The sequence below is a fragment of the Carcharhinus amblyrhynchos genome, chromosome 10, assembly GCF_965287045.1.
Source record: "Carcharhinus amblyrhynchos chromosome 10, sCarAmb.v2.hapA, whole genome shotgun sequence".
NCBI lineage: Eukaryota > Metazoa > Chordata > Chondrichthyes > Carcharhiniformes > Carcharhinidae > Carcharhinus > Carcharhinus amblyrhynchos.
The window spans coordinates 88,397,078-88,420,449 of record NC_137333.1 but is presented as its reverse complement, the minus strand read 5'-3'; the positions used below and the strand labels follow the sequence as shown (position 1 = coordinate 88,420,449).

The window sequence follows — 23,372 nt, the reverse complement described above, 5'->3', positions numbered from 1 at the left end:
ATTATACATTTTATTTCTTTTCCCTTTTGCTAAGTTCTTAGGCAAGAACTCAGGTGCCATCCTGAAACAAGTGATGCCATAGATTATGTCACTCCATGGAGATTGTGTTAAGCCCTTTACCCTCTCAAGCACTTGCAGCTCAGCACACTGGGAAATGAAGGTAATTTTCAGAAGGTACACTTCAGTGTACAAGTGAGAAGGAACATACATATTTGGTCAAAGAGGAGCAGGAAAGATAAAACAAGTTTGATACTCTCAAACATACATCAATTGGGCCTGCTGCCATCCCAAATCTGCCTTTAGAAGCAGTAGGTCTTTACTGCATGAATTAAATCTACTACAAACACTCCACTGTAGCAAGCAGAGAATTCACAGCAGTGTATCTCAACATTCCCTGCAGTCATGTGTGAGGAGAATGCAGAAGTGCAGAATACCATACAGTATAATCTTATGGCCTGCTACAGGGGGCCCAAAAATAACAAGTGAGTGGAGGTTTCCTTGAGTGTTGATCAGAAATTGCTGCTGTGCTAGGACGTGTAGATAGCAAAGTTGGAAGAATGGGAAAGCCTTTGGAACCTTTATGAGTTCTTCTGAAATTGGCAACAGTGACTTTGCCTCCTTTCTCAAAAATGGTTCATGGTATGTGGACATCACTGGCAATGCTAGCATCTATTAGCGTCACAAGTTAGCTTACATTAACACAGCAATGAAGTTACTGTGAAAATGTCCCAGTTGCCACACTTTGGCACTGGTTCGGGTACATTGACGGAGGATTTAGCATGGCCAATGAATCTAACTAGCATGTCTTTGGAGTTTGGGAGGAAACAGGCACACCCTGAGGAAACCCATGCAGACATGTGAATGTGCAGACTCTGCACAGTGACCCAAACTGGGAATCGAACCTGGATCCCTGATGCTGTGAAGCAGCAGTGTTAACTACATCCTTCTGGCCTTAACTTCTCTTGAGAAGGTGGTGGTGAGCCAAAATCTTGAACTATGGCAGTCTGGTGTCTGTACGCCACAGTGCTGCTGGGGATGGGGTTCCAGGAGTTTTACCCAACAATAGTGAAGAATGGTAATATAGTTCCAAGTCAGGGTGGTTTGAGATTTGGAAGGGAATTTGCAGGCAGTAATGCTGCCACGTGCATGTACTGGTTAGATTCTCTCTTGTGGCAGTAATATTACCTGCTACTTATCATCTCAAGCTTGAATATAATCCAGATCTTACTTCATTATATTGCTTCATTTCATTTTTATATATATGTATATACATATAGCTTCATTATATTGCTCAACCAGGAGATTTCATGCTCTTATAAATTGATCCTCTCAATTCATACACATGGCTGCTAATTAGTGTACATTATCTTTCCAATTGGTTCATCTATCTTCTATTAACTCAGTGAGGAGCTGGATCCAACCTCTAATGCAGCTTTTCAAAATTTACCACAGTGTGTTTGGATTTTTATATTCTTCACTCTGAGTCAAAAGTAACCTTTAACTGAAAAAAGGAAACTACCTGTTTTTGTTCAAAAATAACTAGGTTCCAGCAGTTCAGGTTTGAACTAAGCACACAGCAAAATAAGCATCTCCTACTTTCAATAACCTGAGGTCATCCAAAATCCTAACCTGCACCATGTCTCATTCACCCATCGTCCCTGTGCTGTCTGACATTTACTGATTTCTGATTATGTTAATAAATTTTCAATTTTAAAATTCTCATCCTTGTTTTCAAATCCTCCCATGGCCACATGTATCACTATCTCTGTAACTTGTAGCTCTACAATTCAGGTATCTGTGCTCCTGATCTGTGTCTCTAACACCTGAACTTTACTTGCCCACCACTGGGTGGCTGTGTCTTCAACTGTCTGGGCCCTGTCAAGCATTCACTCCCTAAATTTCACATTGTGCACAGTGCATAGGGACACTGTGCAATGGTGCCCCTGGAGCTCAGCAGCCAGCCTTTCAGTGTGAACGGGTTTTGCTCACTCCCCCTACTGGCGGGAATCATATTTTGCCTTTTTTTTTTCTAAGTGCCATATGATTATATCTTGCCCTGAAAAATGGTCGCAATTCTCTCCTGTTGTCACTCTCATTTGGCACTTCGAATATTTTTGGTAAGATTGCCCCAAAGTCGTGATACACAAATTAAATAAATTCGGGGGGGAGGGGAAAATGTATCTTTCAAAATGGCGGAAGTTTGCAATGGAATTTCCTACTGCTCCCAGGGTGGAGCCTCTAACCCATTAATATTAAATTCTTTGTTCCATAAATCCCTCAGACCTTGTCCTACCACTTCATTTCCTGTATAAGCCCTGTCTCCAGCTCTCTGCTCATTTCAAATCCTTTTATTTATTTCAACATGATTAAAATCATTCCTCCAAATTTTGTTCTCCTTCTGCAGCTCAACCTCAATTTTTTAAATTATGTTTGAATGTTTTTGAATGTTATTCACCTTACTGGGAACCTATGTTGTGTAATGCAGTTTCTCTAAACTGGGAGATATGAAACAGGTGAACAAGATTTTTTTTTCCCTGTGATACTGAGACACTTGTTTATTTATTTAATTTGTTTTTTTTCTGGTGTCACAAATAGGCTTACATTAACACTGCAATGAAGTTACAGTGAAAATCCCGTAGTCACCACACTCCGGCGCCTCTTTGGATACACTGAGGGAAAATTTAGCATGGCTAATCCACCTAACCAGCACATCTTTTAGACTGTGGGAGGAAACCAGAGCACCTGGACGAAACCCATGCAGACACAGCGAGAACATGCAGACTCCACACAGACAGTCACCCAAGCTGGGAATCAAACCTGGGTTCCTGGCACTGTGAGGCAGCAGTGCTAACCACTGTGCCACCGTGTCACCCTGAAGGACCTGACATGAAGGAACAAAGCCCATCGTGAAATAAAAAATCATGAAAGGGGGAGACGGTTTGAGGTAAGGAAAGAGGATGTAATACAGCCACACCAAGCTAGTATTTTAAAGTGCAGTGTATCCTCAAGCATAGGAAATAGATTAAAGGTCATAAATATGCTTACTCACAGCAGCACATATTTGTTAATTGGAAAACCCTAAGAAGCTGCTCACTTAAACCCCTTTTTTATGAGAACATAACACCAGAAGGCACATTAAATATTCCTAACAACAGCTCTTATTCAGTGTACAGCAGCTCCTTTACAGAACCGTCAGCTATTCTCTGCTTCACGTACCCTGATTTTCAGGCACATTACAATTATTCTTCATTTCATCAATGTGCCTGTTTGATATTTCATTTGATTTCCTTCTGATAAACTAGAAAGGGTGTCCATAAAACAGTGAAAATGTGAGATAGTTTCAGGTTATCTTATTCAGTTATTTATTAGCTGTGATTTAGGACATTATCTCTTCTAATTTATCACTGTCATTAAAGTTTAGCCATGCATATATTTCAGTTGACTGGAGATGGGAGTCGAGATTTATTAGAAAATACAGGAAGCAGATAAGACTCTGAAAAAGCATTTACAATGTGATTTATATGAGGTGTTAATTAATTACAAGTCTCTTCAAAGAATGGAAGCAGTTTTAATATGTTGTGTGCGACAACTAATTTATAGCACTAGTTAGATTACAAGCTTTAGATTGTAATCTGCTAAACTACTTTCAACGACTAAATGCACTCATTAATACCACAAAAGGACAGTTCCTGCAGCTTTGTTGTTGGACAGAGCTGCTACGGAATGTTGTTTTAACAACAGGCATTTTAAGAAAAATTAAACATTTTCAGGGCTGTTTGGCGTCAGCTGCAAGCAATGGTAAAGAAAAGTTTATTTATTAGTGTCAGAAGTAGGCTTACATTAATACTGCAATGAAGTTACTGCAAAAATCCCCTAGTCACCACACTCTGGTGTCTGTTGGGGTACACTGAGGGAAAATTTAGCATGGCCAATGCAAAGTAAAGGTTGTTTATTAGTCACAAGTAGGCTCACATTAACACCACAATAAAACTGCTGTGAAAATCGTCTAGTTGCCACAGTCTGGTGCCTGTTCATGTACACTGAGGGAGAATTTAGCATGGTCAATGCATCTAACCAGCACATCTTTCGGACCGTGGAAGGAAACCAGAACACCTGGAGGAAACCCATGCAGACATGGGGAGAACATGCAAACTCCGCACGGTGACCCGAGCCAGGAATCGAACCTGGGTCTCTGGCGCTGTAAGGCCCCAGTGCCAACCATTGTGTCACCGTGCCATGGTAGCAGGCTCCTTCCTTAGGCGAGTTGCATTTTTATAATAATCCAGCAGCTTTCAAGGCCACTTTTTTGATGCTAATTTGCAAATTGCCAAATTTATTAAATGCGTGACTATAACTGCCATTCCCACTAGGCTACCATGTCCTCTAGCACTCGTGTATGTGAAGCACTTCACACATTAAAGAGTCACAGCTTGGGATGTACAGTAGGTCATATTAGTGAACAAATGCTTAATATATCTATCTCACATCCTTCTGTTCAATACCCTAACAGCAACATGCTACCTTTGAATGTTTCAACTTTTAAATAAATAGATCTCCCATTGCAACACTCAAGAGTCAAGCGTTTATATTACTGCAAAGAGTGAGGGAGGCAAGTTTATTTATTAGTCACAAGGAGGCTAGCATTAACACTGCAATGAAGTTACTGTGAAAATCCCCTTGTCGCCACACTTCAGCACCTGTTCAGGTACACTGAGGGAGAATTTAGCACAGCCAATCAATCCATCTAACTAGCATGTCTTTCTGACCGTGGGAGATAACTGGAGCACTCGGAGGAAACCCATGCAGATATGGGGAGAACATGCAGACTCTGCACAAACTGTGACCTAAGCCAGGAATTGAACCCGGGTCCCTTGGACTGTGAGGCAGCAGTGCTAACCACTGTGCCAGCATGCCACCGGGAAGATCAAGGATCAATAGATGCTAAAAGAATTTTAAAATGTCTGGTCACAGCAACTGTGAAGATTTGTGAAACATTTAGAGCACTTTTATTGGTTCCCTATTGTTCCTTTATTGATAGATTTGTTTGGTTGGTTATACTTGACTTAGTCCTTCACCTGCTCCTTATTGGCACATTTCTAGCCACTTTCTTCCCTTTTGATTAGTACAATCCTTAAAAACTTAATTCTCCCTAATATTACCATCTATGCATAGAGCAATTTCAATGTATTACGGGTACTTTACTTATGCATGTTATGCAGGTCTAATGTGAAAACTGGCTCCGTTAAGGAAATCTACAACATTTAAAAGTCATTGTGAAAGTATTAATTGTTTGATACAGATGCAAAATGGAAAAATTATTTATAAGGATGATTTACATTTATATAAGACCTTTCCTGAAGAGCTTTAAAAGTAATGAAGCACTTTGAAATTGTAGTCCTGGTGTGGTATGGGAAACACTGTCGCCATTTGCAAACTACAAGGTCCCACAGATGGCAATGAGATCCTTGTAGCAATCCTATATGAGTTATAAATATTAACCAGAACACTAGAAGGAATGTCCCAGCTATTTTTCAAATGGTGACATGGGAAATTTTAAGTCCACTTGAAGTTAAAAGTTAAAGTTTATTTATTGGTGTCACAAGTAGGCTTACATTAACACTGCAATGAAGTTACTGTGAAAATCAGTCACCACACTCTGGCACCTGTTCAAGTACATTGAGGGAGAATTTAGCATGGCGATCCACCTAACATGCCCATCGTTGGGCTGTGGGAGGAAGCTGGAGCACCCGGAGGAAACCCATGCAGGAGAATGTGCAGACTCTGCACAGAGGGTGACCCAAGCCAGGAATCGAACCCGGGTCCCTGGCACTATGAGGCAGCAGTGTGGCACCATGCCATCCCTCACCTCATCAAAAAGATGGCACTTTCGAAAATGCCATACACTTTCAATATTGCACTGGAGTGTGAGCCAGATTTATGTGCTCAAGTTTCTGGCTGAAGGTATAACATTCAACTTGTACTATTTTCCAAAATCATTGAGGAAAATAAATCACATCTTGATACTGAACAGATACCACAATTTGGAACAATTGCGGTCAGATTTTTCAGGCAGAATGTCAGTAATTTTACCATCCAATTCCTAGCAGGCAGGAGGGAATACTTTGTGTGATTTAATGCCACTCCACAGAATTAGTTAACTGTTTAACACGACAGGCAATGATTAAAAGAAAACTAAAAGACTAATTTAGGTGCACATTCCAGGCCAAATTCAATTAGTTTAAGTAGTTCTTCAAATTCAGCTCTTTTCAAAGATGTTCTACAATGGCACTAAGTTGTAATTACTCTAGATTTGATAACACTGGCAAAATGTACACAGTGTTACACATTGCTGCAATGCCACTTGAAATTCTCAGCAGTCTCTCTGCTGTTTCAGGGACAGCAGCAAAGGGGAGGTTATACTTATTGGCCACAACCAACGGGTCTAATTTGATCATACGAGCAGCGAATTTTGGAGATTAATGGCCACCAGGGAGATAATTCCTGTGATGTGTGAAATTCTGGGCTGCAGAGCTGGAGATATCTTCAATGAGCCAAACTACTCTGTCAGTGGCTCTCTGGGTATCAAAATATATTATTCTTATTTTAGCTACAAGGTCTTTTAAACACACTATGAGGAAGAAAACAGTGCTAATTAGAACCATAGAGAAGTTACAGCACAGAAGGAAGCCATTCGGCCCAACCAAGGAACTATATCCATCCACCTTGCAGTAGCTTATTGATCCATTGCTTCAGACAGTTTCCATATTCTACTAAATTGCAAAGAAACATCTGGTCAGACAGCAAAATTGTATCCCATACTGACTTTCTGGGCGAAATTTCCCATCAGCTGGTTAGCAGTGGGGGTGAAGGGGAAGGGGTGGTGTTGGTTTGGGACGGTGGACCTTCTTCTCGCGCTCTAATTTCTTGATTATCTTTTTCGTCATTATCTGCTGTTATTTATATTCTAATCAATCATCTGACCTGTCACTCATCTTTGTGCAGTTTTCTGCTTTTACCTCAAGTTTGATGCTTTTCGTAATTTCTTTCTTTAGCTGCAGATGGTGGCTCCTCCCTTTAGAACTTTTCTTTGTAGCAGGAATATACTTATTCCACATATTTTGAAATATTCCTTTAAACGTCTGCCATTGCTTCTCGATTGATCTATCCCCTACTATCCCAGTTCACTTCACCTAACTCAGCTTTCATGCCCACATAGTTGCCCTTATTTAAGTATAAAATACTAATCTTAGACCCACTCTTCTCCCTTCCAAACAGACCTCCACCAATCACAAGATATTCTATTTTCTCATGATCTAGCTGGAGAGCTGAGAAAATTACCATTTTGGTAGTTTCCAAATGCAAGAACATGTTGGCCTTCCTGATTTATTGGGCAGAACGTTTTTGAAATAAGCCTCTTCTGAGTGGTATATGGCAGTAGGTCAGTTGAGCAGTAGGTTTTGCCAAGGCACTTTAACCCAGCCAGACATTAGCATTCTGTTTCTGCGTTTCCAAATCAATCATGGAAAGCGGGCATCAGAACAATCCACAACTAGTCAAAAGAAGGATTTTTTATTAAAAAAAAGAGCAGTCACAATGGATGAGCTCCATCTTGTTTCCTAATCACAGCTATTCAATGACTGCAAGAACGGACTGGAGATGGGGAAAGGTTACTCCTCCAGGTCTCTTCTACCGAGGTCCTACTGCAGGATCCGAGGGACTGACATGAAATCTTGTTCCCTGCAGGCAGGTGAAAGAGTTCCACCTCTTAAACCAAACAGGCAATCGATGGAGGTGGCTGAGGAAGTGTGCAGCAGAGGTATGGCCCCTCCAATTGGTGATACTACAAAAGAGGTTCAATGGTTCATGAATTCAGGAAGGATGGGTACCATGTTTACATGCCAAACCCCTTACAGCTTCCTGGGGATTCTCCTGTACTGCATTCCTTGGACCAACACAAGGGGCAGCTCTACTCATTCCTTTCTCTCCAGGCACCTCTCTACAACCCCTAATTACTCTCAACCCATTTTCTAAACATCTCATACCCAGCTCTCATAGTCAACCAGTATCATTCCCTCCTCTCTCTACAATCCATTTCTCAATCTCCTAGCTCGCTACTTGCTCTTCTTGAGCTGGCGAAACAATGAATAGGAGCTAGCTTTCTAGTGACAGCTACCTTGTTGGCCTCTGGCGATGAGTGCAGAAAGGCCTCTTCTGTGCTGTGAAATTCTATAGGCAGGATTTGCAGGACTCCCAGCTGTGTTTCTTGGCAGTAGGGGGCAACATGCTGTTCTGTGGGGTAAGATTCTCTGGTCCTTCTGCTATTAAAGGGATTTCTCATTTAAACCACCAACGCCATTGGGCAACCAGCAGGCGGGGGTGCGCTGCAGATGGGACCAGAGGATCCTGCTGGCATGAATGGCCAGAGAATTCCGGCATATGACTCTATTTATAAAATTGGACTTCGTAAAGATTCTTCAAATAGTTGCGAGGTCTTGCACATAAGATCCCTTTATTTTGGATGATCTATGGAGTCCAGGCAGCAAGACAAGAGATGCTGAAAGGTTAAGTGTGTCCTTTCCATGATACCATTGTACCATCCAAACAGTTCTTTGATCTTGGAGAACAGCAGCCAGAAGGCCCCAGCTACTCCATGAAGTCCGCAACTGGGCTAGACTTGCTTGACACTGCAAAATTCTGTCTGGGAATGGGTTATGATAATAGCCCAGTCCATGAAAATTCACATTCTCTGAACGGAGAGTCTAACTCAGCTCTGCTTTGTCTGTCCGATGCTTAGGCACAGGGCAGAATGTGTGGAAATTCTAATTACACTCAGAGAGGTAGGTATTTATTTATGGTGTTAAATTTCTAGACAAAGGAAATTTCTTCTACCATGTCCAGGCTTGCCAGTTCACATTGTGCTGTTAAACCATTTTCTGCACAGTCTATAAACATTAACAGACACCTCGCGTCAACTTATAGAGACAGAGCATCTAAAATTGATGTGGTAGTGACTGATTGCATTGTGGTGTATTTAACCATAGACCAAAGTCATAATTAATTTTTCCAGCAGCAAGTGTCCAAACATGTTTTGCAAAGGGAGGTGATGGCCTAATGGTATTATCACTAGACTGTTAATGCAGAAACTCAGCTAATGTTCTCGGACCTGGGTTCGCACCCTGCCACAACAGATGGTGGAATTTGAATTTAGTTTATAAAAAATTGGAATTAAGAATGTACTGAGGAGCAGTGGAGGATCTTTAAGGAGATCTTTCTTGGTGCTCAGCAGAAATTTATTCCGATGGTTAAAAAGGACCGTAGGAGGAGAGGTAATAAGCCGTGGATAACGAAGGAGGTGAAGGAAAGTGTTAAATTAAAAGCGGAGGCGTTTAGAGTAGCTAAGAGTAGTGGGTGAGAAGAGCATTGGGAGAGGTTTAAATGTCAACAAAGATTGACAAAGAAGTTGATAAAGAAGGGTAGGAGAAACTATGAAGCTGGGCTAGCGCTTAATATAAAAAAGGATAGCAAGAGTTTTTATAAATATATAAAAAGGAAGAGGCTGGCTAGGGTGAACGTTGGACCCTTAGAGGATGAGAGGGGGGACTTAGTGTAGGGGATGGGGAAATGGCTGAGGTCTTGAATAACTTTTTTGTTTCAGTCTTCACGGAGGAGGACGTGAATAATTTGCCGGGTGTTAGCGATGGAAAGGTGATAGGACTGGAGGGCCTGAATGACATTATTGTTACTAGAGAGGCGGTGCTCGACAGACTGGAGGGACTGATTGTGGACAAGTCCCCAGGACCGGATGGAATGCATCTGAGGGTTCTGAAAGAAATGGAGGAGGTGACAGTGGATGCCTTGGTGGTTATTTTCCAGATGTCGCTGGATTCCAGGGAAGTGCCGGAAGATTGGAAAACGGCTAATGTTACGCCGTTGTTTAAGAAGGGTGGCAGGCAAAAGGCGGGGAATTATAGGCCGGTTAGTTTAACGTCTGTTGTAGGTAAAATGTTAGAATCCGTCATCAAGGAGGAAATAGCGAGGCATCTTGAGGGGAATTGCTTGATAGAGCAGACGCAGCACGGTTTCGTTAAGGGGAAGTCGTGTCTGACAAATTTATTGGAGTTCTATGAGGATGTGTCTAGGGCGGTGGATAGAGGAGAGCTGGTGGATGTGGTCTTTCTTGATTTTCAGAAGGTGTTTGACAAGGTACCTCACAAGAGGTTATTGCAGAAGGTAAGGGGGCATGGAGTTGGGGGTAGGGTGTTAGTGTGGATAGAGGATTGGTTGTCAAATAGGAGACAGAGAGTGGGGGTTAATGGGTGCTATTCGGATTGGCGGTTGGTGACTAGTGGAGTGCACCAGGGGTCGGTGCTGGGGCCTCAGCTATTTACCATTTACATAGATGATCTGGAGGAGGGAACCGAGTGTATGGTGTTGAAATTCGCTGATGACACCAAGATTGGTGGAACGGCAAATTGCGCAGAGGGTGTGGAGAGTCTGCAGAAGGATCTAGATAGGCTGGGCGAATGGGCCAGGAACTGGCAAATGGAATTTAATGTTGGCAAGTGCGAGGTGGTCCACTTTGGTAGGAATAATGGTAGGAAGGACTATTATTTATGTGGCGAAAAACTGCAGCAGGTGATGGTGCAGAGGGACCTCGGGGTCCTTGTGCATGAGTTGCAAAAACCCAGCCTGCAGGTGCAGCAGGTGGTCAGGAAGGCTAATGGGATGCTGGCCTTCATAGTGAGGGGGATTGAATATAAAAGTAGGGAGGTCTTGCTGCAGCTGTATAGGGCATTGGTGAGGCCGCAGCTGGAGTACTGTGTGCAGTTTTGGTCGCCGCACTTACGCAAGGATATTTTGGCCTTGGAGGGAGTGCAGAGGAGGTTTACTAGGCTGATGCCGGAGTTGAGGGGGTTGAGCTATGAGGAGAGGCTGAATAAACTAGGCTTGTACTCGTTAGAGTTTAGAAGAATGAGGGGAGATCTCATTGAGACATATAAGATGATGAATGGGATGGATAGGATAGAGGTGGAGAGACTCTTCCCGCTCAGAAAGGACAGTAGGACTAGGGGGCACAGCCTCAAGATAAAGGGGGGGCGGTTTAGAACGAAGTTGAGGAGGAACTTCTTCACTCAAAGGGTGGTGAATCTCTGGAATTCTCTGCCCGTTGAAGTGGTGGAGGCTGCCTCGCTAAATATTTTTAAGATGCGGGTTGATGGGTTTTTGATAAGCGAGGGGATTAAGGGTTATGGGGAGAGGGCGGGAATGTGGAACTGAGCCACGACAGATCAGCCATGATCTTATTGAATGGCGGGGCAGGCTCGAAGGGCTAGATGGCCTACTCCTGCTCCTATTTCTTATGTTCTTATGTTCTTATGTATTCATGACCATGAAACCATTGTCAATTGTCAGAAAAGCCCATCTGGTTCACTAATCTCCTCTAGAGAAGGAAATCTGCTGTCTTTACCTGGACTGGCCTAGATGTGACTGCAGAGCCACAGCAATATGTTTAACTCTCAACTGCCCTTCAAGGGCAACTATAGATGGACAATAAATGCTGGCCAGTCAGCGATGTCCAAGCCTCATGAATGGATAAAAAAAATGTGCCTGGATACACTACAGTGGAAAGGATAAACTAGTGCTCGCCTGAATGCATTTAGCCTCAAATTTCCACAATCCTGAAAGCTAGAATTAGTCATGGCTTTTCAAATTTCTGGATTTTCTGACCTCTGGAATAAACAATGTTGAAGCAGCTTCCTTTCTTATCTTTATTTTGTTACATGAATAAACAACCTCTTTGGGCAAATTTATTATGAATTATTTAGGAGATGCAGAAAGCAGCTTTTATAGCTCCTATTGTTATTGAACAATAGTTAGATATAGAAGAAGTCAATGGCACAACACTCCTGATTTCCAGGTGGGAATGTTTTAAACCATCGTACCATGGAGAAACAATGAGTAAATAGGGAAAATCAGATGACTTCTCTGCCCTTGTGGAAGTCGGAGCAACTGGCTATAGTTTATCAATGGCAAAAACTTTGACAGCAAATCTCTTGCCAGAGATGTGTAAAGGTGCCAAGGGTGAAAAGCATGGGGAGGAAAAAATGATATTCATGATCATTCCAGTATTAAAATGTTATCACCTAGGCTACCTGTTACAGTAATTCCAAAGCTGCTAAGCTTCATGCAACTTTTCATTAAAGGTGCTGTGTAAATCTTCGGTTTCCAGCTTTATATTAATTAGTATTAAATTCCTCAAGGAACATCCAGGTTTGCATTGAAGAAATCAAACAGAGTCACTGATTGTTTTGTGCTGGCTGACTCTCTTGTTTTTATGTCAAGGTGACTTTTATTTCAGGGGACTTCCACGCTAAATTATCGTCATTAAGAACCCACCAGCAAGAGACGGCTCATTTGTGAGCTCTGACTGTGAGCACTGGTTAGTCTATGTGACCACGCAGCCAAACCCAAAGCTGCCATTGCCCCGTGCCCACACAAGCATAGGTCAAACTCAGCTCCCTTAGTGATTTAATGATTTAGTGATTACAAGCAGGCTTCTCATCTAATATTAAAACAGAAAATTCTGGAAAAGCACAACATGGCAGGACTGGTGGCATCTGTGGGGAGCAAAACAGAGTTAGTGTTTTGAGTCTGTATGTTCCAAATGTCTGGTCTGTTTTGCCCTCCTTAACAGAGGGGCTTTACAGCGATTATAAAGCCCGCCCCCCCACCTCAGTTTCTCTTGCTGTAATCAACAATCTCACTCAGCGGAGAACAAACATTTCCAAACATTTAGTACTATTACCTGTCTGTTCCCTCTCAGAGAGCCTTCATGCACACAACAGACATTGATGGATTTGGCAAGTGATGATTCTCGAAAGGACGGCATGGTGGCACAGTGGTTTAGCACTGCTGCCTCATAGCACCAGGGATCTGGGTTCGATTCTTGGCTTGGGTCACTCTCTGTGTGGAGTTTGCGTGTTCTCCCCATGTCTGAGTTTCCTCTGGGTACTGCAGTTTCCTGTCCCAGTCCAAAGATGTGTGGGTTAGGTGAATTGGTCATGCTAAATTGCCCCTCAGTGTCAGGGGAGCTAGCTAGGGTAAATGTATGGGGTTATGAGGATAGGGCCTGCATGGGATTGCAGTCGGTGCAGACTCGATGGGCCTAATGGCCTTCTTTTACACTGTAGGATTCTATGATTCTATGAAAAGCCGAGAGAGAGAGGAGGGGTCATTTTGACTTGGAGCGATGTAAAATGACGGACAGTGAATGGACAGCTTGTTCCACATCCATCCTGATATCATTTACCTTTAATTTCAATGAAGACAAGTTGGGAGACAATATGAAGAGCAACCAAAAGTCAAAATTACCCTGACACTTTGGGCCTGAGAATAATTCAGAGTTTGGAAGAGAATTGTGGGGATGATTTCTGGACAGAAACCTGGAAGAAAGGGTTCCCTGAAGATTTTTCCAAATTTAAACAGCAGGACCTTCTTTGTCTGATCATAACAGGTTTACTGGCTGCCAGTGAGACTGACAACCTGTCTTGGGCTGGAAAATAATCTAGGAGAAGATGGTAGCTAAGTCTGGTAGTGCAGGGGAAGGAACCAAAATCACATTGAGAATGTCAGGGTCGGGGAGGGGAGGGTAAATAGATTGTACTGTGTTTAGAAAGTAAACAGTGGGCTGGAGTAGGAGTGGGATGAGTTTTGGGGAAACATGATTTCTTCTCTTGATTCACAAATAGTGCAAAAGAAGAATTTAGATCATCAATTCAGCATTTGGAGTTGGAGGGAGGGGGAGGTTTGATGGGGAGGGGGTTAAAAATTTTCCCCTTTATCTTGAACCCAATGTTTCTCCTTCTACCCATGTGGGAAAGCACTACAAACCTTTAAAAATGACGGGTGGGACTCGGATTTGCAAGTCCCATCCCCATTTCTGATAGATCCAAGTTTGGCCAGTGGTGGTTCAAAGTGCCTTAACCCACAGTGTGGGAATCACAAATTGATGGAGTAGGTGGAGTCTGCACCAAACACAATCCCACCCAGGCCCTACCTCCATATCCCTACACATTATGCCCACTAATCCCTCTAACCTACGCGTCCCTGGACACTAAGGGGCAATTTTTTAGCATGGCCAATCAACCTAACCCACGCATCTTTGGACTGTGGGAGGAAACCAGAGTACCTGGAGGAAACCCACGTGGTTATGGACTGTATAATTTTCATGATCTGAACTTTTTAAAATCCCCAGCTCTTTAAACTAAAAAAAAGGGTCACTGAGAGTTAAAAGTTGAACTGTTTAGATTAATAGACATAGATTAGAAAAAAAAAGCAACATCAGGTCATACAATTTCAATAGCACTCTTTGTTGACATTTCCCCAAGAGCCATCATAATGTCATTATGAATGTTTGGCTGAATTTCAAAAGCTACAATTACCACTGCAGGGGATTCTAGGTTTACAGTTTGATTGACAGCTTAGAAAGGTATTTAAAGATTAACCATTTTTGATGTGGGATCTGAATAGAAGTTTGTTTGTTTTTATACGAAACTGACCACCTCAAAATATTTAAAAGCTTTGAATGGGCACAAAGAATGGGATTTTTTCCATCACCAAGTGTGTAGCAGTGAGAGCTATATTAGATTATTACAAATTAGTTATTTCATCTCCTCAGGACTCTTGAGGTCTGCTCCTGGTGGATATGGAATTTGGTGTGGACGATATGAGGAGCAATGGGGGGATGGTGGAGTACATGAGTTGGCATGGGGGGAATGGAGGACCACTAGGAGTGGCTGGGGGCATTGAGCTGGCATGAGGGTATTGAAGGGTCATGGATGTGGGTGGGTGAGAAAGTGTGACATGTGAGGGTTCAAGTATTTAATACCTTGTAAAAAATAAACTAGAACAAAGCCCTAGAGAAGTGAGGCAGGCATTCTAAGAAGCCTGTCCCCATGGCCACCTGTGCTCTACTTCCAAGGTCAATGGGTTTGACTCGTTCTCCCCCTTGTCCTACGCCAGAGTGAAACCCGCACATTACGGGATACTTTTCACCTGGACACATTAGACAAATCAGGAAATTTCCCAACTCAAGCTTTTTGCCTTGGTAGCCAAAATCTATTGTGCCAGTGGCCAAAAAAAATCTATAAAACTAAATGAATACAAAAACTGTTGTTGCTGTAGCAAATATTCCATCTGCTGTAGTACAAATCCCCTGTGAGCTGTTCCTGGCTATGTCTGGCATTGAGCCCGACTAAAGGCTCACAACAAGGAGCTAAGCACCCTGTATGATTCTTTGAAGCCTGCAGCAGTACACTGTAAAAGAACCAAAAACGTTTCCTCCATTTATGCTAATTGCGACCCAATGTACCAACAAGTTAACTCCATTACAAGACTGTACTTCACACACGTATAGTGTAAATAAAGGGTGGGATTTTCCAGCTATGCTTGCCCCAAGGCCCGAGGTCAACGGAACTTGCATGGTCTGTGTCCCACCCGCTATGATTCCTGTGGCAGGCGAGACAGGAATATTCCACCCAAAGGGTTTAATCTTTTGCATGAGGAAACTAATGATTGATGACAGCTTCTACAGATTTTTATCACTCAGCAGGAAAACTGAGTACCCTACATACCAAACAACCAAAATAATCATCAGTTGCTTCTAGTTAAGGTCTCTATGTTGACCGATAAGCAAAATGCTTTTTCTCAATGACGTGAGACCAGCTTGCCCAGATGGCGAAGAGAGCTCAATGTTGTCCAATTTCCATACTGGCTGAGATACTTCTTGGCTCCTGCCTCTTCTATTTGCTTGACTGAGTCCCGATTAGCAAACCTTGCTGAGGCAGCACAGCGGCACAGTGGTCAACACTGCTGTCTCACAGTGCCAGGGACCTGGATTCAATTCCCGGCTTTGGTCACTGCCTTAAAGTTTATTTATTAGTGTCACAAGTAAGCTTACATTAACACTGCAATGAAGTTTCTGTGAAAATCCCCTAATCGCTCTAGAAAATCCCCAGAGTCTGCATGTTCTTCCTGTGTCTGTTGTTTCCATGTGGGTTTCCTCTGGGTGCTCCGGGTTCCTCCCACAGTCCAAAATACGTGCTGGTTAGGTGCATTGGCCATGCTAAATTTTCCTTCAGTGTAACCTAACAAGTGCCAAAGTGTGGCGACTAGGGGATTTTCACAGTAACTTCATTGTTGTGTCAATGTAAGCCTACTTATGACACTAATAAGTATACTTCAAACTTGGACAAGTGAAAAAATTACATGGACAGACAGAGATTGTGGCAGTTTTCAGGGATTACATTTTACAATCCCATCAATTATCTCTGGAAACTGTAAAACGATGGATGCAGTCATTGTCTATCACAGTCTGGAGAAACATGAATATGAATCAAGGTGTCACAGCAGGAGGAGCAATCCAATCCATATAACAGTTCAGAAGATAATGTAAAAGACTGAACACATTGCAAAATAGGAGGCTTGCAAGATACACACAATTTAGGATTACAATAATGTATTTTTAATCTCACAAAAAAGCAGACACTTCCAGCTGCAGTCTACAAACATGACAAATTAGCCAGCGGTGAGCAAAGCTAAGTGCGCAGATTCAAGCAGGAGACAAAGAGGCTCTGTATTTATAACTTTGGTTCAATCCATGGGGATGGGAACTCAGCAGTAGAATTCAGAACTGGTGATCATGCATCAAACTCCACAGAAACCATTAACTGCGGCCACAGTCCCAGTATCAAAAAAATGACTGCATGTGGCAGGCATATAATAACCAGTCTGACTCAAATTCGGATTCTGGTCTCCCTGATTGGGTCATCCAAATTTGAATTAATTCATAGACATACATTTTCATTCACATCTATTCGATGGCTAAGTAATGTTCAATGCAATCTGAAAAAACTAACTTTGGCGTAAATTAGCAAATTAAGTTTTATTTTTGAAGAGAATTCTTACCGGGCTGTATTTAGTTTCCAAGAAGGCCAGCTTCCATGCCCTGCCACACACAAGAACAAATTAATTTTCACAAGTTGCTATAGTGAGATCCTGTAGAATTTTTCCATAATTTATTAAAAAAATACACATAAGATTTCGGAAAAATTTATCTGAAGAATCTGTTGACTATTACAGAACCAAACTGTATTTTTGAACTGTAAATCATTTTACTTGACAGCAAACAAATGTCATAAGTAGAAGTATCAAAGGCCTAAAATTCCTACTCCTTCTTTTGTTGGAACAACAGCGCAATCTGGATTGGGGGTGGGATTTTATTTGGGGTCAGCTCCTGACTGGCCCAATGAAACGTGACCTCCCACCACTCTGGATGACCCAGAGGAGAATCTGCAGGGAGCCATCGCTAAATCGTGAAGCCAAGCCTTCCCTGCGCTGTGGCAACACCTTCACTGATATTGAGGGACAGCAGGTAATTGAAGTCCAAAGGTGGACAAGGGTAGCAGCAGCTCGAGGGATCCATGCATGGCAGGTGGGGAGAGGTGGCAGTTCAAGGTCAAAATGTGTGTCTCTCAGGCAGGCAGATTAATACCACTGGCTTGCGGGGAACTGATGATGCTTCTCTGGGTGCTGTTTTAAAATGATGGCCGGACGTTCAACGCCATCATGCCATATTTGACTGACCTACAAAGTAGAAGTCAGGAGTGTGATGGAATACTCTCCCCTTGCCTGGATGGGTGCAGCTCCAACAACACTCAACAGCTTGACACCATCCAGGATGAAGCAGACCACTTGATTGTCATCAGCTCTGAGGGGAAGATTTCACCCAATGTCTCTGGTTTTGTTTCCGCCTCTATATTCAAGCATGCAAATTAGGAACAGGTGTAGGCCATTCATCCTCTTGAGCCTACTCTGCCATTTAATAAGATCATTTCTAAAATGATTTTAACCTTGGTATGGTGATACAGTGGTTAGCACTTCTGTCTCAAGGCGCCAGGAACCCCAGTTCGATTCCCAGCTTAGGTCACTGTCTGTGTGGAGTATGTATGTTTTCCCTCTGTCTGTGTGGCTTTCCTCTGGGTGCTCCAGTTTCCCCCCACACTCCAAAAAATGTGCTGGTTAGGTGCATTGGCCATGCTGAATTCTCCCTCAGGGTACCTGAACAGGCACAGGAGAGCGGTAACTTGGGGATTTTCACAGTAACTTCATTGCAGCATTAATGTAAGAATACTTGTGACAAATAAACTTTAATTTACCCTGATAACCTTTCACCCCCTTGTTTATCAAGAATCTATCTCGCTCTGCCTTCAAAATATTCACAGAACGGAATTTTACTAGCACGTCCGCCCAAAGTTCTTACAATCCTGCCCAAGGCCAACGGAGAATGCCATTCTCCAAATCCCGCCCACCCCTGGAATAGGAATGAATGTGCTGGTAAAATTCTGGCCAAAGACTCTCCTTCCATCACCTTTTGAGCAAGGGAGTTTCAAAAATTCATGAGCCTCAGAGAGAAAAAATGGTCCTCATCATCTGAGTCTTAAATGAAAGACCCTTTTTTTAAACAGTCACCCCAAGTTCTAGATTCTCCCACAAGATGAAACATCCTCTCCATTTCCATCCTGTCAATACCTCTATAGAAAGTTTCCATCAAGACATCTTTCAATCTTCTAAACTCCTGTGAATGCAAAACTAGACTGGCCAAACCTTTCTCTTTCTCACCTGCCTGTTCCTAGTACTGGTCTAATAAATCTCTGAACTGTTTCCAATTAATTTTCACCCTTCTATAAATAAAGAGACCAATACTGTACACAGTACTCTAATGTGGCGTCACCAGTGCCTTGTACAACTGAAGCATAACCTCCCAACTTTTATATTCAATTCCCCTCACAATAAATAATAATATTCTATTACCTTTTCTAATCACTCGCTGCACCTGCATACTAGCCTTTTGTGATTCATGCACATGGATGCCCAGATCCCTCTGCATCTCAGAGCTCTGCATTCTCTTACTATTTATATAATTAGCTTCTTTAATTGCGAAAATGAACAATTTCACATTTGCCCACATAATATTCTATTTGTCAAATCTTTGTCCACTGACTTAAGAACAAAAGAACAAAGAAAATTACAGCATAGGAACAGGCCCTTCGGCCCTCCAAGCTTGCACCAACCATGCTGCCCGACTGAACTAAAACCGCTTACCCTTCAGGGGACCATATCCGTCTATTCCCATCCTATTCATGTATTTGTCAAGCTGCCCCTTAAAAGTCACTATCGTATCTGCTTCCATTATCTCCACTGGCAGCGAGTGCCAGACATCCTCTACCCTCTGTGTAAAAAACTTGCCTCGTACATCTCCTTTAAACGTTGCCCCTTGCACCTTAAACCTATGCCCCCAAATAATTGACTTTCCACCCTAGGAAATAGCTTCTAACTATCCACTCTGTCCATGCCTCTCATAACTTTGTAGACTTCTTTCAGGTTGCCCCTCAACCTCCGTCATTCCAGTAAGAACAACCAAGTTTCTCCAATCTTTCCTCATAGCTAATGCCCTCCATACATCCTGGTAAATCTTTTCTGTACCTTCTCCAAAGCCTATGTCCCTTTGTAGATTCTTTATGTCTTCTTCACAACTTATTTTCCTACTTATCTTTGTGTCATCAGGAAATTTAGCAACTGTACCACCAGTCTCTTGATCCAAGTCGTTCATAAAAATTGTAAAAGGTTGAGACCCCAGCACTGATCCTCGTGCCACACCCCATGTTACATCTACCAACTAGAAAAAGATAAATTTGTACCTACTAATGCCTACCAGCTAGCCATTCTTCTATCCATGCCGGTATGTTACCTTCTACACTATTAGCTTTTATTTTCCACAATAATCTTTGATGTGGCACCTTAGCAAATGCCTTCTGGTTGTCTAAGTAAAGTACATCCACCAGTTCTCCTTTATCCACAGCATATGTGCCTCCTTCAAAGAACTCCAATAAATTGTCTAATTGTTTTTTTCCCTTTCACAAAGCAATATTGACTCAGCCTGATTGACTCCAACTATCTGAAATTCCTGATGGACTTATAAACTTATGAAAACAACATAAAATCAGTGAGCGTTTTAACGAAGTGCTGTGCATTGTATGCTGAAAACTATTTTGTGGCTAATGGGATAGAAACTGGAACTGATTACGACCCAATAGTGGATTGGGCCATCTTCCAGGCATCCTTGGCAGCAATATGAAGGAACATTAGGTCCCTTCCATATATAAATCAGGGGTGTGTTTTAGGCTCCATATTCAATGGCAATGATCAGAGTAGGAGCTGAGCCAGCTTCAGTTGCAATTTTTTGACAGGCACTAAGGTTTCTTCTAAAACTTTTTGAAAATTGCTTGTGGAGGCAGAAGCAGCAGCAGAACACCCCCAACTTAGTGGTACCACTCAACAGTCTTCCCACTTACTGCCCACCAGCTCTATTCCCTTCCAGCATATACTTTTAGGCACTGCCAGCGAGGCAAGTGGTGCTATATTTGTCTTTTTAAAATAGGACAGCTGCCTGTAGAGGTACGTCATGCTCTGGCTGCTTGCCTAAACAATAATGAGGCCCATGACCTACATTCGACCAGTTTTGGATGCAAGCTCTGTGCCATTGCAGCCCTGCAAATACACTTACAGGGATTCACAGCATCACAGAATGGTTACAGCACGGGAGACCATTCGGTTTTTCATTTCCATGCCAGCTCACTGCAACAGCAACTCATCCAGTCCCACTTCGCTGCCTTTACCTCATAGCCCTGCAATTTTTCCCTCTTTAGATAATTATTCAATTGAGTGTCTCGATTGAATCTGCCTCCATCACACTCTCAGGCAGTGTATTTGAGATTCTATTTCTCACTGTGTCAGCAGGTTTTTCCTATGTTGCTTTTTTGCCGCCCATTATGATAAAATGAAATTACCATTAAAACATTTGCAATTACAAGTTGTGTTCCTTATTTAACTTGGTGCTTTGATTTTCACAAATTGCTGATATGTAATTCAGTGAAAAAAAGTTTAGTGCATTTATCATTTTTGTACCACTACTGAGTTCTGCGTGCTGCCATCCGAAATATGGATCACGACTTTAAACTCCCGCGCTCGGTGGGTTTTTAGGTGAGGCGGGGACGGGGATGAAATTGAAAGGGTGGGATAAGGGATTCCCTCCGGGTTCCAGCTCACCTGCACAACACAGAGATTTTACACTGGGAAGTAGGAGGCAGGACTGGCCCCTAGGGCATCAGGGGTATGGGCGGTGGGGGGGCCTTCAACTTGTTCTTGGCTCCTTCACAAATGCTTTTCCTTCAGTTTGGGAGGTCTTGGGCCAGAGATTTCCAGGTGTCAGTGTGAATGTTGCACTTGTATTTGAGGGTATTTTTGAAGCCATCCTGGGGCTTGCTTGCTGTGTTGAAGCTCCAAGTAGAGCACTTGTTTTGAGTGTCCTGTGTCAGGTATGCGGATGTTGTGGCCCACCCTGCGGAGCTGTTCTAGGGTGGTCAATACTTCGATGCTGCGAGTGTTGGCCTGAGCGGGAACACTGTTGTTGGTGTGCCTATCCTGCCAGTGGATTTGTCGGCTCTTGTGGAGGCAGTGCCATTGGTACTTCTCCAAGGTTTCGAGCTGCCTAGGTCTGGCCTCTGAGCCATATCGGAGGGCAGATATCACTAATGTTCTGTAGACCATGAGCTTAGTGCCAGGCCTGAGGGCCTGGTCTTCAGATACTTTCTTCCTCAGGCGATCAAAGGCTGCACTGGCCCACTGAAGGTAATGTTTAACCTCATCGCTGATGTCTGTCTGCCCTAGTTGATGGTGGGCTTCCAAGGTATGGAAAGTGATCCATGTTGTCCAAGACCTCATTGTGGATTTTAATAACTGAGGGGCAGTGAGCGGGACACGTTGGTAAAAGACCTTAGTCTAATGGATGTAAGGCCCATGCTCTCATATGGCTTGGTGAAGACTATAGATTTCAGTGATGGAGCATTTGTGCTGAAGGCTGTAGTGCATTGGCTCTGGGCTAGGGTGAGTAAAAAGGTCATAAGGCATTCATTTATCCCACAAGGGGAGTCTCTGAGATGGTCAATTGATTTGCTTTTAATGGCAAAGCCAACTCTATGGGCTCGGTGATCTTCTGGTTTACCTTTCTAGAAGAAGGATTAATCGCTATCTTGTTCCTTGTGCTGGCTTCCCCTGCCTACCAGCTTTCGCTCATGGTGGCGATGCCAATGCCGAAATACCCAGGCTCCCATGCAAACAATAATAATCCACCCATTTAACACCATACATTGCAAATTACAATCATTAGACCTTTCTAAAGGATGCACATTTCAGTCAGTAAAATCTCCACATCAGGAGTGTGATGTTAGAAATGAGAAATGTCCTTAGAATATATATATTCCAGGCTATCGCTGCTGGGGCTGTCCCGAGTGTCCTGACACTCCAGGGTCCTGACACTCCAGGGTCCCAACGCTGCGACTTTAAGAGTGAAATGTGCCTGTGGATGAATTCTTTTAACGTGAGTTCAGCCAGAGGGTGTTTTGAGTCTGGAATGAACTTCCTACAGGGTGATGGAGGCAGTTTTGATTGAAGTGTTCAAAAGTGAAATGGATTGCTATCTGAAAAGGAACTTGCAAGGCTATGGGAACAAGGCAAGGGAGTGAGAATTGGTGTAATGTTCTTTCAGAGAGACATTGCAGACTCTATGGCCTTCTTCTGTATTGTAGATTCTGTGATTTTTTTGGCACTACTATCCCCTGTATGGATATTACTCCCTGATACACTATTACCATAAACTCTCTGTTCCTTCCTGAGCCACTCAGCTTGTTTTTACCCACATCAATACATTTTTAAAATTATGTTTGGATTTCTAAATCTCCCTGCAACTGAATCCTCCTCCCCTCCCTGTGAACTTAGTCATTTTCCCCTACTCTGACAATATTTGCTGGTGCACTCTCATGAGTGAATGTCCTATTTCCTCCTGTCACACTCTGATCACCAATACCTGTTTTGCTACCTTGCAATATTATCTTGCTCTTTCTCTTTAATGTTCCACATTTCTTCTTACATGAAGTCTCTCTTCATTATTTAGTTTATAACTTTCTCTCTACAGCCCGAGCTATCTGACTCGCCTGAAACTCATCCCAGCATGGTTCAGATGAAAGCCAACTTTTATTTATTTTAGTGTCAGAAGTTGGCTTCTATTAACACTGCAATGAAGTTTCTGTGAAAATTCCCTAGTCGCCACATTCTGGCAACTGTTCAAGTAAACTGAGGGAGAATTTAGCTTGGCCAACGTACCTAACCAGCACATGGGAGGAAACTGGAACACCCAGAGGAAACCCATACAGACACAGGGAGAACATGCAGACTCCGCACCGTCATCCAAGCTGGGA

The 23,372-nt window shown here is 42.8% G+C and overlaps 1 protein-coding gene across 1 annotated transcript in view; it reads right to left on the bottom strand.

Annotated features, from left to right (window-relative positions):
• plekhb1 (pleckstrin homology domain containing B1) overlaps nucleotides 1-23,372 on the bottom strand; it is a 65,757-nt gene that overhangs the window by 29,923 nt on the left and 12,462 nt on the right. Inside the window, exon 4 of the mRNA XM_080197540.1 lies at nucleotides 16,966-17,005. Within this exon, the coding sequence (XP_080053666.1) occupies nucleotides 16,966-17,005 (40 nt within the window). The remainder of the gene's footprint in view (nucleotides 1-16,965; nucleotides 17,006-23,372) is intronic.